Source organism: Leptosomus discolor, chromosome 7 (assembly GCF_034619465.1).
Source record: "Leptosomus discolor isolate bLepDis1 chromosome 7, bLepDis1.hap2, whole genome shotgun sequence".
NCBI lineage: Eukaryota > Metazoa > Chordata > Aves > Leptosomiformes > Leptosomidae > Leptosomus > Leptosomus discolor.
The window spans coordinates 10,686,591-10,702,868 of record NC_141397.1 but is presented as its reverse complement, the minus strand read 5'-3'; the positions used below and the strand labels follow the sequence as shown (position 1 = coordinate 10,702,868).

Below are 16,278 nucleotides of genomic sequence, written 5' to 3'. Positions count from 1 at the left end.
GCACCAATATCTCAGGGATCCGGCTTTAGAGAATTTACTTGCTTCTGTCAGTAACCTATATTCACGGGGCTGCAATAACCGTGCATAAAGGGTCCCAAAGGGTGCGTGCGTGTGTGTGTGTTGGAGGTGTGTGTGGGGGGAGAGGGTGTCCCACGTTTATAAAACGTAAAGTTTAGGGTCCGTGCGAAATATCGCCAAGAACAATTTTAACTGGTGAGAAAGTCTTTGTACACGGGGCACCAAACTATAATTGAAAGGAGAATTTCCGGGGCAATTCCATTGTGCTCCTTCCAGTTTATGATGTGCAATACAGGCAGGCAGTAAAAGCTGTCTTTACCAGGACTGCCTGTCTGAGGGAAGGAAACTCATTTTACGATCCGTTTAAAGGAAGGGCACGGTGCAGCATCCTCAATGAAGAGCCATTCGCATTGTTGGGGAGCCCAGTGTTTAGAAAAGCAGCAACGCTCCCCGTCATCTGGGCGTACCGCTGCCTCCTCACGCTTAGGACTGTAAGGTAGGTAGGACAGAAAGGTAAAAGGGACATTAAACAGGCGGCTGGGCTTTGAAGCCATTTGTAGGCGATTTCTTCAACTCTGGGGGTTTGGGGTTATTTTGTTGTGGTGGGTTTTTTTTTCCTTTTTTTGAAGCGTTCAGAAAGTTGAGTCCTCGCATTCTTTTTTTTTTTTTTTTTTTTTTTTTTTTTTTTTTTTTCCTGTTGTGGGTTGGTGGGGGTTTTTTTGGTTTGTTGTGGGTTTTTTTTTGTGTGTGTGTGTGAGGGTGGGTTGTTTTGTTTTGTTTTGTTTTTCCGGGGAGAGTGACCGTATTTTTTCCTGGGGGGATAAGTCAGCGGGGCCCACTCCAGGGGGGACGCTTTAATTTTCAAGGCTCGGGCAGCCCTTTAGGGCCGCCGGCGGTGCGGCGGGGGCCGGCGAGGCCAGGCCCGGTGGCCGGGGTACCCCCACAAAACCCCGCTGCCGGTTTCCCTCCCCCCCCCCCCGCTGCGGAAAAAAACAACGCGAGGGTGACGAGCAACCTCCTTCAGAGTTTCTATTTTATTTTATTTTTCCAACACACCCCCCCCCACCAGTCCGTCTAAAGGACCGCATGGTGTGTGCCTGTCCCCCCTCCCCGGGGGGCTGAGCGCGCCAGCCCCCCCCCCTCCCCGCGGCGGCGCCGTCGGGGGCCGAGGGGACGGCGGCGGCTGGAGGGCGCTGCCGGGCGGCGGCGGCGGCGGCGTCCCCGGCCCGTCCATGGCCGGGCACCGGCGGGCCGCGGCCGGCACCACCTGTGAGGCGGGCGGGGATTGGCGGGCGGCGTCATATGACCGGTCACGTGCTCGAGGCAGCTCAGTCCAAAAGAAAATGGGGTTTGGTGTAAATCTGGGGGTGTAATGTTATCATATATCACGCTACCTCGTAAAACCGACACTGAAGCCTGCCGGACAACAAATCACAGGTCAAAATTATGAGCTCTTCGTATTATGTGAATGCGCTTTTTAGCAAATATACGGCGGGGGCTTCTCTTTTCCAAAATGCAGAGCCTACTTCTTGCTCCTTTGCAAGCAACTCCCAGAGAAGCGGCTATGGACCAGGCGCGGGTGCCTTCGCCTCCTCCATGCCCGGCTTGTACAATGTGAACAGTACCATATATCAAAGCCCGTTCTCTTCCGGATACAGCCTGGGCTCTGATGCCTACAACCTGCATTGTTCCTCTTTTGATCAGAACATTCCCGTCCTCTGCAATGAGCTAACCAAACCCAGCTGTGAGAAAGCGGAGGAAAGCAACCTGCACAACCAGGCTGAGCCTAATTTCCGGATATACCCCTGGATGAGGTCTTCAGGTAGGGGCGAGCGGAGAGGGCTCGGAGCCGTGGCAGCCAGGCAAAGCGTGTCGCCAGAATTACTGTCAGCACAGCCTTTATGGTTTTAATTATAGCCGAGGCGCCATTGCGTAGAAAGCCCGTGGCATTGTATGTAAATGAGTATCATAAAACTTTTTATTGCCCAATTAATGGGTTCTAGCCTCGTAAATTTATTTAACTCCATTTGCTATGGAATTTTAGCATTGAGTTGATTTGCGCTGTTTGCTATAGAAATGTGGACAGTTGGCTGCGGGCACCCAGAGCCCCCACGGGTAACCGTCTCCCCTGCCCTCTGCCGAAGTTGGGCAAAAAAAAAAAAAAGCCTCGCTGGCTGGGGAAGGCGGAGGGGAGAGGGGCGCTCAGGAGCGGGGGACGGGCTGCTGAGGACTTTGCCAGCCCACGCTGCCGAGACGTGCCCCTCTCGTTTCCCCCCCTCTGCCCTTTCCACGGAGATAAGGATCTATAGAAATGTACTAAACAGGAAAACGGGGGGGGGTGGGGGGTGGGGGTGTGCGGGGTGTGGGGTGGGGGCGACAGTGTGTGAAAAAGGAGAGCTCTCTTTTGGAGCTAAATGCGATGTATTGTTTACGATCCAGGCGGGGTGGGGTGGGGGGGGTGGAGGGATCTCCCGACATTAAAATAAAATAAATACAGCCCAGCCTTCCAGCTTTTTATTTCCCCTTGCGAAACATGGAAGTCTGGAAGGTTTTAGGGAAATCCATCGCCTGGGGGGAAAGTTCCTCCTCCCAAAAGCAATTTCCTCCCCCACCTCCTCTCCTGAATGCTTTCTCTCCACTTTTGCTAGGTCTCGAGGAACTTAATTTTCGCCCTGCCTGAGCAGGGCAGGTCGTGTGGCTGAAATGTCTTTGTTAGGGCAAAGTGTGTGTGTGTGGGGGGGGGGCGGGTGGAAGTGAGAGAAGGGGACCTTTCACTCTCACTCGGCCGCTTTTTTGTTTGTTTGTTTATTCAAAAAATATTAATAATTAAAAAAAAAAAAAACCCAGAGAAATCTTTCCATCTCTCTTCTTGCCTAACTTCTGGCCGTGTGTGCCTGTTTTCAGGTCCAGATAGGAAGCGAGGGCGCCAGACCTACACCCGCTACCAGACCCTGGAGCTGGAGAAGGAATTCCACTTCAATCGTTATCTGACTCGGCGGCGGAGGATAGAGATCGCCCATGCTCTCTGCTTGACGGAGAGGCAGATCAAAATCTGGTTCCAAAACCGGAGGATGAAGTGGAAGAAGGAGCACAAGGAAGAGAGCTCTAGCACCCCGGCTCCCAACGAGCCCACGTCAGCAGCAGCCTCTGTGGAGAAAGTGGAAGAAGACGAAGAGGAGGAGGACTAAGGAGTCCCACTCGAGGAAGCAATCTCTTAGTATAATGTATGCACATGACAGTTGGAAAAGCTCCCTTTAAAGGGGAAAAAAAAAAAAAAAAGAAAAAGAAAAAGAAAGACTCACTGTTTTTATTTAAAAAAAAAAAATCAGTTCCCTTTAATAATCATCTTGCAAGCAAGCGTTTGCAAACATGAAAACGTTTCTTGGGGTGGTTTTCCAGCCTTCTCTCCATTCTCCCGTACTCCCCAAACCTTCCCTGTGCCGAACCTTTCTGTAATATCTCCTAAGAGCATCCTACAATCATCTGTTTTTTCGTTCACCCAAACCTGGGTGGGTTTGTCCAGGGGACATTTCAGTGGGAGAGCTGCTGCTTGCACAGATTGTAATCCGTGACCTTCCGAAGTAACTACCTGACTCAGTAGTCCCAATCATGTGTAAGGGGAAAAGTGCATTAGGCTCGCATTAAGAAAAACTACCTAATTTTGAATAAGTAGCTCTGCACTTCTCTTTTTTTTTTTTCTTTTTTTTTTAATTATTGTTAGAAAAGTATCATAACTAACAGCTACACTAACAAAAGGTTAAACAGCAAGTAAAGGGGAAAAAAAAAGATCTTCCACAAACCACTACAATCTACAGCAATGATTTGTACTACCTATTTTCCAGACTACCTATATATCTTGCTCCGCCTACCTATCTTCGAAAGTATGCTGTATTTTAGTAGTCAAAAGAAGATAACATTACTAATGTGAATCGCAAAATGCTTTTAGAAATGTAAGTGTAGTCGTTCAAAAGCACGCATCAATAGCTTTGGTATAGAATTTGGTACCGGAAAGGCTGAATATATTTAAATTTAAAATAATATATTTATTCCAAAGCAATTATAAATGAAAACCATATGCTGCAATATATCTTTGTTCTCGATTCTTTACTATTCCGAGTGAGGAAGCAAACATGCCAATATTGTACAAAGCGGTTTAATATTTCCCTTTGGCTTTTACCTTCGGCTGCCTCTGCTAAAGGCCGTTTTCTTATTCTAGGTTGATCTTACTTAATATAGCGGAAAGTGTTCTTTGAAAAGTGGATTTAAATGACCATGTAACCACCTTTAAAAAAAAAAAAACCTGTTTGTCCTGAGTATCCAAACGTGTTAATATGTAATACCGTGAATTTTCCTACAATAGCAGATACTGTATATTTGAACGATTTTTTTTTTGTCATTTATATTCGTCTTGGAGCTCATTTGTAAGATCATGTCATAAATTGGGAAGTATGTAATTAATTTGGAAACTTTGTAGCATGATGTATTGTTAAGAACTCTGTATAAATCCGTCTTGAAGGTTTGGCTAAAGTTTATTCAACAATTGTACGTTACAATGTGTTTCGATGTGTTCGTTGTGAACATTTGGATATGCCGTGTAAGTATTGGAAGTGGAAAAAAAAATGTCTGTGAACTCTCTTTGGAAGTGATACCGTGTACAAGTATCTCCCACGATAAATGTGTTTTATGTTACACAGAAAATAAATATGCTTGTTGACAATGAAATGTGTTTCTTTATTAGGGAAACGGTTCGAAGGAAGCATCAAAAAATAATTTACACAGACAAATAAAGAAATTAGACCATATAAATCTCTTTTGTTTTTCCGTAATCAGAAGGGGGAAAAAAAATCCGAGGTGATGAATTGATAGGAATCAGTCAATTTCTCTATCTAGACTTCGTGATTTTTTTTTTTTTTTCCCTAGCGCAGTTGATTAATAAAGCGGAAAGCCTTTTTTATGGGAGGGCTTCCTTCCACCGTGTTCCCGTGTCCTCTTGCAATCGTAACCCCAGTCCAGGCGGCCGGCGATCAAGTCGAAATCGCAGGCGGTGAAATAATATTGTATAATGAACAGAAAGTGCGGTGCGAAACTTCCAAGTGTAAATGATCTGGTCGGGTACGTGTGTGGTTTGTGCTTGCGGCTTTCGAGGGGCGGGGGGCACCAGGGTGACATTAAAAAAGGGAAAAATCTCCCCGCTTTATAAAAATGTGTAATTTTTCCCAGGTACTACGTAATGTCAAGGAGGTCTAATATTTTCAATCTTTTAGGAAAAAAAAAAAATCACAAAAAAACCTCGTCCGAAAAGTCCCTTTATTCGGCCGAGTAAATACAGGTAGAACCAGAGCATCATTTGCTCAGAAGTTCCCTTTTTCTACTGCACTCCGTTCCTGGTCAACGTACTAATTGTAATTTTAATAAAATTAGTACAAACTCCAGGTCTTTTAAAAAACTCCAGGGCTGCCTCTGTGGTAAGATGGCGCCTCTCTAAGACCTGCCTCTTCTTAGTGATGAGGAAAAGGCCATAAATCCGTTGTTGTTTATGAAAATTTACAACTTTGCAATACAACTTTATGAGTTGTTCGGTTTTTCCATTGGTCGTTGTCGGTCATGTGGATGGTAACCGTGAACATGAACTTTTTTATAATTTCCCTTGCGAGAATAGAGCCGCATTCTTTTGCTGAGCTCTGTCCTGCTTCGGATCTCTCTGGCTTTCAATCCCCATTTCATTTGTTCTTTGTAAGGCAATAGTGAACAAAGTGTGCGGAGGTTCGGCATAAGCAGCCGCCTAGAACACAGATCCGGGATGGCAATTTCCAGTTCCCCCGCTGGAAGGTGTGGCATATTGGATTCAAAGCACTGGCGTGGCAGATTTTCAACTTGCAACCTGGCTAATTTCCTGCTTCTTCTGGCACCAAAAGGAGGGCGATTCGTCTCCTGTGCAGCCAAAGCGACAGCTGTCAAAGTCGCAGGGGCTCCTGTGAGCCAGAACCTAAAAGGTGAGAAATGTATATGACACTACCGTAAGCAGGGAAACATGGTTTAATACGTTTAAATATTAGACATGTGCAATTAAACCGGATGGAAATGTTACCAGCCAAAAATAGAGGTGGCTGCAGCTCAGTTGATTTCGACTTAACCAGTGCATGCAAATATATGCCTAAATAAAATGTCTACTTTCTATTATTTAGCAAGGAAGCCGTGGATTGTTTTATTTTGTTTTTCAGGGAGTTTATATCTGTTTGCATTTGCCCGGGGGGTTGCTGTGACATTGAGGTTATTTTCTAAGAATTCAGATTCACAGCGTCAATCGGAGGGGATTTTTTTTCCAGCATGAGGGAAAAAAAATTAAACCCCAAACATTTGTTTGTTTGTTTCGCAGCATTAACGTGAGGTTCATTTGCGGCAGATGAAATTTAGATGCAATTTCTTTTTTACTATTTCAGAAAAAAAAAAAACAAAACCTAAAACCCCAAAAAACCCAAAACCAAACCACCAGTCAGCGCAATGTCTCCTGGCTCCCCTGGCATGCCCAGGAGAAAGGTTATTTCTAGACAGGGGAAACAGCGCGAATGTGTCTTTGATTTTCTTTATCAGATCAAGCGCCGCCTGCAAAACCCCCGTGCCCCGCCGTGGGTCCGTCGGAACGGCGTTCCCGGCGCTCTTCGGCGCGGGCAGCTTGCGCGCCTCGGCTGCGCGGAGCGGGCTTTGCAGCGGCTGAACCGATTTCAGCGCCGGAGACGGAGCTGCTTTTTTTTGCCTTTCTCCCCCCCCCCCCCTTCTTTCCTTGTTGTGACTGTTACGGTGCGGCGCTGGGGCGGGGGGAGCGGCAGCCGGCGGGCCGGTGCCCCGCAGTATGTGCCGGCGGATCTCGGGGGCCCCGAGGACGACGCCCCCGAGATCCGCCGCCGCCGCGCTCCGCTCCCGCCTCCTCACGGCTCGGAGCGCGTTAAGGGTCGGCCGCGGCTCTGCTTGTGCCGCCGGGCTGATAAAGCGTTGCATTTGCATTGCATTGCGGTATCCGCCGGACTGGGGCTGCAGCGAGCGCCGCATTATTTATTGCGGGGCCGCGGGTGCTCAGTGCTGCCACGGCGTGGCGGAATGGCGGAGGCGGGCGCGGAGCGGCCCCCGCAGCCCCTGGGAAGGGCAGCGCTGGGAGCCTGCGCTGCTCGGGGGAAACCCAAATAAAAGAAAAAAAAAAAAAAAAAAAAAAGAAAAGAAATCCGGCCTACCTTTTTTTCTAGAGAAGCATCGGAGCTCGCCCCCGGGCAAGATATTCCGCAGGACCGGCTCTGCCCCCTCCCCTTCCCCTCGGTGTGTGTCAACTGTAAAATATCACAGTGGGAGCTGGCTGGGGAGGACCCGCCCGCGTCCCCCCGGCCAGGCTCCCGGTCCCCCGCCAGTCTAAACAACGGTTCGCCTTGCCCAAACTGTTTGGATTAAGAGCTATTAGTTAAAGGTTGGTTCTGGTGACGCTGCCGAGCACGAGAAGGATTTGTAAGTGGTTTTATATACGAGGAGAAGGAGGCTTTTAAGATTAAGAGGGTAGCTACCCCCGCACCTGTATCCGAGGGTGTCTGGGGTTGCCGGCCGGGTTTTCGGCGAAGTGTTTGGTGGAGGAGGTGCTGGGGGTGCAGGGAATTCCGAAAACAAATAAAAGGCGAATGAAATACCCGGGTATCGCAAAGTGTGACTTTGTTGCGGTGGCAAAATGCAGCGGCTGGCTTTCTGCTTTCTAGAGCGGGAGGGGGTGTGTGGGATGGGAAATGGTGGAGGGAAACTGCTGCGAAACGTGTCCGGGCAGGGCATTTCCCCGGCAGAGCTAGGGGGTAACAGATTATTGTAATTCGGGGTTTTCTGGGGGTAGGGGGAGGAGCGGAGAGGACGCCTGAATGTGACTGAAGCGGAGATTGCAGTGCAGATTGTTTAGCTGTCACTGTAACTACTCTAACACGACCCAGCCGGGCAAACGGGCACATTTCATTCCTTTCAATATTATGGGATCAACGAAGAAATGTTTTCGCTGCTTGCGGTCGGGCTTTCGACAGTTTGTTTTCGACGCAAACAATAACTTGAAAAAAGGGAAAGAAACAAAAAGAAAAAGAGAGAAAAAAGAGAAATCACTCCGTAACCGATGCTATAAAATGTAAATATAACTAAGCCTGGCGCGATGTTTTTTATTTCGGTTTCTGTGTGATGGATTCAAACAAAAGACCGTCTGTCCACAACTTTTTAAAGTAAGGCCGGTGGGTTTCACTTGCCCCGAGTATTCATTTTTCCACGATGCTTTTTCGTTCTGAACTATGCTGGCGAAAATCTGCTCTTTTAAAAACCTCTTTGTATTTGGCGTGCTGTGCCCTTGTTTGCTGGTGTTCCCTCCTTTTTAAACTCTATTCGCACTGAGTAAAAAAAACTTTCTGGAGAAGCCTGGTTTTCAGGAAATACACGTTTCTGAAATGACCTCCAAAAGCACACAGCTAGTGAGCCGTAATTCTACCAGGTGTGTTTATGGATTATCCGGGCTGAAGCGGTTAAGCAAGTTGAAAAAAAAAATAAATTGGAGGCAATCAACATCTGAATGTGAAAGTCCAGCTGAGACTGTGAACAATACAAACTATTGTGGAGCGATGGTTTAACTCACTACTGTTTTATAGGTATCGTAATCTGCCCCCGGAAATGAGACAAATAGTCTCCTAACAACAACAAAACTCTCCTTTGAAAGCAACTTCAGGAAACGGGGCTCGTACGAATGTCACTTTCCGTCAGAGCGCGTTTAAAATTAGGCTATTCAATCTGTTGTAATGGGCACGGATTATGAGTAAACACAGCTTGGAATGAACAACCTCATGTTATGTCCAGCAACTGCAGGGTTACGGCTGAATTAAAAGCGCCTCAGCGAATTTCATCAGCACTGTTACTGTCCCTGCCCTGGGCCAAGAATTATATTTCCGCTATGGGGTAACTGCCATGTTGAAAAATGAATGTGGAATTGTTTGTTTCGTGTATTATTTTTTTTCCCTCTTAAAGACACACATCCGCGTTTAATTAAATTATTCGGAGCAACGACGAAACCGATTGGCTTCTGCTGACTCATTAGCGGGGCTGTATTAATTAGGAATAGTCCTACTGGCTCGTTTTTGAATTTGAATGTTTGGTTCCCCCAGCTCGAATCTGGCGGGGGGCACTCGGGGAGAAGAGACACGTGGAACTTTATCTGGGCTGCTTGGTGGGCGCCGGGAGCCCGCCCAGCCCTTACCGGGGCCTTCTCGGGCACTTGGTGCAAACCAAAAATCCCCCTCCCCAGAAGGCCACCGATTCCTGCCCCATCCACAACCTCCGCGTTAATTATGGGGGTGTTCATTAAGATACGAGACCTCTTCCACGCAGGACGCGTTAGCCTCTCTCACAAAGCTGCTTTCGGCCCTAGCGCGGGCTCCCCGAGCTCCGAAGGGAAGCCTGAGCGCAGGGGCGATTTCCAAAAAAAAAAAAAAAAAGAAAAAGAAAAAGAAAAAAAAAAATCGCCTAAAAATCGCCTAAAAACTCCTGGACGCGGTTGTGGCATCTCGATGGGAAAATAGAGAGAGGCCGGCCCGGCCCCCCCGCGCTGCGCGGCGCTCCGCGGGGCTCCGCTCCAAACTTTCCCTTCGCAGCATCCACCTCCTCCGGAGAGCCGGGGGCTCCTCGCCCACCCTGCCCGCGGGGCTGCGCAGCTCCCTCGGGGGCGATGCGCCTGTCGTGGAGCCACCAACTTTTAAGGGCGCTCCCCTACACCCACCCCTCCAGCCGCCGGGGGGGGTGGGTGTGGGGGGGTGTCCCCATCCGCGGCTGTCGCGCTATCTGCTCCTGCCGGGAATTATTATTGCGCTTGTTATTATTATTATTACTGCTACCGGGATATTTCTCCTCGGGAGGGGCGGTGCCGCCCCGGGGGCGCGGCCGGTCCCCGCGGCGCTGCGCGGCGGTGCGCGGGGCGGCGCGGCGGGGCCGGGGCTGCCGGTAAGTTGGCGGCGCGGTGGCGGCGGCCCCGGGGGAGCGGGCGCCGCGCGCGCTCCCATTGGCCGCCCCGCCGTCAGCTGCTCCTATTTTCTGCTGTCGCTTTTGGCGCTCGGCCATCCAGAAACAAACCACTTCGATGACTCCTAATAGTTATCGCCAGATGTACTAATACACAACAAATCACGGTCCGGGAGAGGGGGAGAGCAAATGAGTTCCTATTTCGTGAATCCCACTTTCCCGGGGAGCCTGCCCGGGGGCCAGGACTCTTTCCTCGGGCAGATCCCCCTCTACCCGGCGGGTTATGATGCTCTCAGGCATTTTCCGGCTTCGTACGGGGCAAGCAGCCTGCAGGACAAGACTTACACCTCACCTTGTTTCTACCAACAGTCCAACACCGTCATTGCTTGCAATCGGGCTTCCTATGAGTACGGAGCCTCTTGTTTTTATTCGGACAAGGAAATTAGTAGCTCCTCTCCCTCCGGCAGTGGCAAACAGAGGGGGCCCGGGGACTACCTGCACTTTTCTCCCGACCAACAGTACAAATCCAGCGGCGTCCAAGCCAAAATTGTAAATGACGAAGGCACCGACCGGAAGTACACGAGCCCTGTTTACCCCTGGATGCAGCGGATGAACTCCTGCGCTGGTAAGGCATTTCGGAGCAATCAAGGGCGGGAGGGGAAGGGGGGGGGGGGGGGGGGGGGAGGAGGAAGGAAAAGTTTCTTTCCCCAAGATTTTTTTTTGGTTGTTGGTGGTTCTTAGATAAAGTCCAGACTGCTGGAGAGACACGATTCCTGCAGGGCAATGTGTAACATGAAACCTTCCCAGGTTATTTTAGACCTGGCACGTTGGCACCCTGGGAACGGTGGCTGAGAGCCCAGCTTGTGGGCTCACTGGTGAAAGTTACTGGGGAATCCTTAGCGAGCAGGGAAAAAAAAAAAAAAAAAAAAAAAAAAAAAAAAAAAGAGAGAGAGAGAAAAGGGACAGAGCAGTTTTATCACTCTCCTAAAGCCACCCCAAAGCCTCTGCTCTGCTTCTTCATTGTCAGAGAGCGATGCAGGGAATATGCCCTCTGCACCGAGGATCCAATGCATTTGTGGCACATTCCTCCTCGCCCCCCTCCCCCAGCTCATTAGCCTGTAAGTATTGGATATTGAGAGCACGTTTCTGGGGCCGTGGGCGCACTTCCATGGCATCGCGGATTTTCTCTGACTTACAAGTGAACTTCACGTAATTGAACTATTCTGTCCAGGAGTGGTGCTGGCGGGGAGGGTTGTACTGGGGTAGCACTTATTTTTAATAGTCCCATATTAAGACGTTTACTTCCAATGTTTGCTAATGACTCCCCTCCTCCCGAGTTTACGTTTGCTGGACTATGGGTCGCATTTCCTTTTGGAAAGTTAAACTTTTAGCAAGGCCATTCTGATGCTGCATTGCATTCGAGGGCAATAAATTCCGGAGCAAATGGCAAAGGCTCTTCTATGATCTTTAGCTGATGTCTATAATTATACCGAAATTACAGACCCTCTGTAGTCACAGCCATGGCGATAGAGTGTGTTTGTGTAAACACAGCCGCGTATGCGTGCACACGCACACACACACGTGTGCAGCTCCCCTGATCGCACACGTGTGTGTCTGCATGTGCGTGTGTGTGTGCACACAGGCTCTCCACACGCAGAGGGTAGACGCTGCTCAGCGATTCACACGGGTGCTACCTACCCCACTTTCCCTAGGTCCGCCTTAAAGCCTCTTTGTATCCCAGTTACCCCACCGCCGTAAGCACGCTGCATATCCGCATTTACAGCTGGTCAGGCAGGAGAAAAGGAAAAGAGGGACAAAAAAAGAAGCCTTCAGGAAACCAGAGCAGCCCCCCCACCCCCTCCCCGCCCCGTGATTGTGCCTGCAAAAGGAGGCAGAATAGACTAACCGCTCTTCTGGTCTGAAATCACTGGGCCCTGTCCAATGCGATCGTTTTGTCTTTACTTCTACAGGTACAGTATATGGAACTCATGGGAGACGAGGGAGGCAAACTTACACCAGATACCAAACGCTAGAGTTAGAGAAGGAATTTCATTTTAACAGATACTTAACCCGAAGACGCCGTATTGAGATTGCAAACGCTCTCTGCCTTACTGAACGCCAGATTAAAATATGGTTTCAAAACAGGCGAATGAAATGGAAAAAGGAAAACAAATTCATAAATTCCACACAGCCCAGCAGCGAAGAAACAGAGGAAAAGTCAGGGGAGTAGAACCACGTTTAATAAACTCTACCAGGCCTTTCCTTAGCGCTTACTATTGCTATTATTATTTACCTTGTGTTCCTTCTGCTACTGAAATCCTGTAGGTTTGTCACAGTCTATTAATTCCCAAAAGGCTTGGTTAAAAGATGTACACTTGCAATCATCTGTGACTTTAATATATGAGGAAGTCCTAGCTTTTAAGCTACAGGCATGTATGTATATAACCACCTTTCCAAAACGTAGATGGCATTGCTTAAAGTATTAGAGAAGTGGCCCAGATTTTTGAATCTTTGAGGTGAGCATCTGTGTATGGGTGAGTGTCCCTGGCGTGGCTGTGTGAGAAGAGATAAGCGAGTGATTGTTTTTGTTTAGGTTTTTTTTTTTCCTTTTTTTTTTTTTTTTTTTTAAATTTGAAATGTTCATATTGTAGAAATACGAGAGATTTTAGAAAATCTTGGGTTTATGTTTTTGTGAACTCCCGCTACGTCGGGTCGTCTCGTTATGCTGTGTTTGGGAGCTTATGGTCTGCAGGGGAGAAAAAAAAGTTTTACGCATGTATAAGATATTTAAATAGCAAAAAGAAGAAAAAGCCTTTTAAAAAATCGTTGTGTAAGACCGTGGGTATAAACTTCCAGTTAAAGCGAAGATGAATTGCAGGGAGATTTTTTAAAATGCCGCTAAACTGCCTAATCTGCACTACTGGTATTAAAGCAAAAACTCGGCGTTAAACTTCAGGGGAAGAGAGGGAAAAGGTTTCGAAGAGGGAGAATTTCTGTGGTTCCCGTTGAGCTTACACTGAGGTTTCAGTGAGCTCAGCTCTACGCTGAACAGGCTTTGAATTATGGGCTACATTTCTTGGAGCTTCTTGGGCTTGGGTCGATCTTTCTTTTCTTTCTTTCCTTTTTTTTTTTTTTTTTTTTTTTTTTTTTTTTTTAATTATTAAAAGAAAAGCGTTTGTCATTAACTCGGGGATCTTCTTCCCCGCTTTTGTGGTATCTTAATTCACATTCGCATTTCTTTGCACTGGAAAAAATAAATAGATACTCTAAAGAAAAATAGCTGCCATAAAATGCTTCCACTTCGAGTTCTATATATTAAAATAAGCGCAGCGAAATACTAATATATACGTTGTATCTATACATATTATATTGTGTGTGAACGTGAGTGTGAGTGTGAAGCCGAGTACAAATACACTTGTATACGCATCGAGGCTCTTTTGTTTGGAAGGCAGCGCAATTTGGGCTACCGCCCTAAATATTTAAAAAGCCAAATCTGAAAAATACTAATGCAAAATGGCCACCGCTGCATTTAGAGTTTGTCGTGGTTTTTTTTTTTTTTTTTTTTTCCCCGAGAGACGGAAAAATAACGGCGGCCGTAAAGCCGCCTGGAATTTGACCCCCTAGTTGGTAAAACGCTGCACGGTATTTATCTTTCATAGGTACCTGCCATTTCACAGCGGCAGGACCCGGGTGCCTCTTGAAAGCTCCGGCACGGAAAAAAGCGGGGGGCAAAAAAAAAAAAAAGGATAAAAAAATAGAAAGGGCAGGGAGATAAGCGTTGCCACCACCCGAGGATGGATCGTACAGGGTTTGTGAACCGGTGCAAATAAGACTCGCAGGGAGGAGAACGGCAGGCACAAAGCGGAGCTCTCCCCGCACCAGGGTTCTCCGGCGGCCGGGGCCGGGATCGAGCCCCGCCGGCCCTGTCGTCCGCTCCCGGTGCCGCTGGCGACGGCGGGCGCGGTGTCGGCGTGCCCCGCTCCGCTCCGCGCCTCTCCGCGCCGCTCCGCGCCGCCGTCGGGGGCCGTCACCCCGGGCCGACCCCGCGGAGCCGCCGCCATCCCCCGCGCCGCCAGCGGGTGGCGCTGGAGGCCGGCGGACGGGCGGGCGGCGGCGGCGGCGGCGCGCAGCGGCGGCGCGCCCCGGGCCGCCCGCGCCCTCCCAGCTCCCCCACCAGTGCACGAGTTTACCTCTAGAGGTCATCAGGCAGGATTTACGACTGGACAACAAAAGCACGTGATGTGAAGCCGTACCCCATATTTGGGTGCCTACGTAGGAGGGAACCAAGTACATGTCCCAGTCATTTCCATAATTCATCATAAATTGTGCAAGGGTGCTATAGACGCACAAAACGACCAAGAGCCACAAATCAAGCACACATATCAAAAAACAAATGAGCTCTTATTTTGTAAACTCATTTTGCGGTCGCTATCCAAATGGCCCGGACTACCAGTTACATAATTATGGAGATCACAGCTCGGTGAGCGAGCAATACAGGGACTCCGCCAGCATGCACTCCGGCAGGTACGGATACGGCTACAATGGCATGGACCTCAGCGTCGGGCGCTCTGCTTCCACCCACTTTGGTGCCAATGAGAGACCCCGCAGTTACCCGGCCAACACCACCTCTGCCTCGACAGAGCCCAGGTACAACCAGCCCGCGACGTCTTCCCACTCGCCTCCCCCTGACCCTCTGCCCTGCACCGCCGTGGCCGGTTCGCCTGTCAGCGAGAGTCACCACGGGGTGAAAAACTCCCTCGCCAACTCCACCAGCACTTCGTCCAATTCCAGCAGCAACACGCACATCAGCAGAGACGGGGTTGGCACCTCGTCTGGGACTGAGGAAGACACTCCAGCAAGCAGCGAGCAGGCAAGTGCCCCGACCGACCAAAGCACAGCCCAGCCTTCACAGCCCCAGATCTACCCCTGGATGCGAAAACTGCACATAAGTCATGGTAAAGCAAATACCCTGTTCTTTCTTTATTTCTCTGGAGGAAAAGGAGGATTTAATGTAAACCGGGTGGCTGCGCCGAGCAAGGTCGGGGAGAGGGGGAGAGGAGGGCGTGAGAACGGGCAGCCTCCGCGCACAGCACAACTCTGCTCGCCGGGAAGCCCGTTCCCTTCTCTGGGCGAATCCCCTCCAAAAAAAAAAAAAAAAGAAAAAAAGAAAAAAAAAAAAAAGAAAAGAAAAGGAAAAAAATACCGCCTGGCCCCAAAAACACAGCCCGCCCGGCCCCCAGCGCCGGCCCCGGCGGGCAGCGGGAGAGCAGAAAGCGCCTTCCCGAAGGGGGATCGGGAGCAGAGGCTGCTCCCGGCTCTCCTCTGGCAGGGGGATCCTCCAGTGGGAACGGCGCGGCTGACCCCATTTATTTTGCCGAGCCATATCAAAAAGAGAATAGGAGAGGGCGAGGAGGGCAGTTTTCACTGCTGAGAAGCCGTGGGGGAGGGGGGGGTGAGTCGCCCCAAACTCGGGAGAGAGAGGGCTTGAGGGGCGCGGGGAAGCGGAGCAACTTTCAGCCCCGGGTACCTGCCCTGCCCTCGCTGCTGGGGGAGCAGCCGGGGGCTCGCTGCCTCCCAGAACCTTCCCCGGTTCAGCCGTGGGAAAGGGCTGCACGCTTCAGCTTTGCTCTCCCAGCCCCGCAAACCCAGCCAGTAGCAGAGGCATCCTCCAAACCAGCTTATCTGGGGGAGGCGTGCGTGTGGGGGTGGGTGGGTGGTGGTGGTGGGGGTGGATTAGTCTTCAAAACAAAAAATAAAATTCAATTAAAAAAAAAAAATCGAACCCCAAATCTAGGCGAAAACTTACCAAGACCACCAAATCCCCCTCCCCCAAGCCTTTCCTAAAAGGGGCTGGAGGGGGAAACTTGTTGAGCGTTTATCCAAACCAGAAACAAAACCAGGCAGGACTGAGCATAACGGTCCTGGTCGCTGGTAGCTGCAATAAGACACGAAGGCTCCGAGTGGCTGCTGAGAATCTAAATCATGTACTTTTCTCTTCCAGACAACATAGGGGGACCAGAAGGGAAAAGGGCTCGGACTGCTTACACCCGCTATCAGACCTTGGAGCTGGAAAAGGAATTTCACTTCAATAGATACCTGACCCGCAGAAGAAGGATTGAAATAGCACATGCTCTTTGCCTCTCAGAGAGACAAATAAAGATCTGGTTCCAAAACAGGAGAATGAAATGGAAAAAGGATAATAAGCTGAAAAGTATGAGCATGGCAGCTGCAGGAGGGGCATTCCGTCCCTAA

General features: G+C 49.5%; 3 protein-coding genes across 3 annotated transcripts; all 3 read left to right on the top strand.

The window, feature by feature from the left end:
- Positions 1-1,464: 1,464 nt before the first annotated feature.
- On the top strand, positions 1,465-3,206 carry HOXA7 (homeobox A7). Its single transcript, XM_086468127.1, has 2 exons — positions 1,465-1,840; positions 2,923-3,206. Exons 1-2 carry the CDS (start codon positions 1,465-1,467, stop codon positions 3,204-3,206), a joined length of 660 nt encoding a protein of 219 aa, XP_086324253.1.
- Positions 3,207-10,215: 7,009 nt separating this feature from the next.
- On the top strand, positions 10,216-12,256 carry HOXA6 (homeobox A6). Its single transcript, XM_086467799.1, has 2 exons — positions 10,216-10,651; positions 11,997-12,256. Exons 1-2 carry the CDS (start codon positions 10,216-10,218, stop codon positions 12,254-12,256), a joined length of 696 nt encoding a protein of 231 aa, XP_086323925.1.
- Positions 12,257-14,419: 2,163 nt separating this feature from the next.
- HOXA5 (homeobox A5) lies at positions 14,420-16,278 on the top strand. The gene is made up of 2 exons (XM_009946185.2): positions 14,420-14,981; positions 16,028-16,278. Exons 1-2 carry the CDS (start codon positions 14,420-14,422, stop codon positions 16,276-16,278), a joined length of 813 nt encoding a protein of 270 aa, XP_009944487.1.

What these genes read in the sequence shown, in the direction of transcription:
- HOXA7 (XM_086468127.1), top strand. Translation starts at nt 1,465, where the DNA reads ATGAGCTCTTCGTATTATGTGAATGCGCTTTTTAGCAAATATACGGCG. An exon ending in CCCCTGGATGAGGTCTTCAG is followed by an intron (nt 1,841 to 2,922) that starts GTAGGGGCGAGC and finishes GCCTGTTTTCAG; the next exon opens with GTCCAGATAGGAAGCGAGGG.
- HOXA6 (XM_086467799.1), top strand. Translation starts at nt 10,216, where the DNA reads ATGAGTTCCTATTTCGTGAATCCCACTTTCCCGGGGAGCCTGCCCGGG. An exon ending in GCGGATGAACTCCTGCGCTG is followed by an intron (nt 10,652 to 11,996) that starts GTAAGGCATTTC and finishes TTACTTCTACAG; the next exon opens with GTACAGTATATGGAACTCAT.
- HOXA5 (XM_009946185.2), top strand. Translation starts at nt 14,420, where the DNA reads ATGAGCTCTTATTTTGTAAACTCATTTTGCGGTCGCTATCCAAATGGC. An exon ending in AAAACTGCACATAAGTCATG is followed by an intron (nt 14,982 to 16,027) that starts GTAAAGCAAATA and finishes TTTCTCTTCCAG; the next exon opens with ACAACATAGGGGGACCAGAA.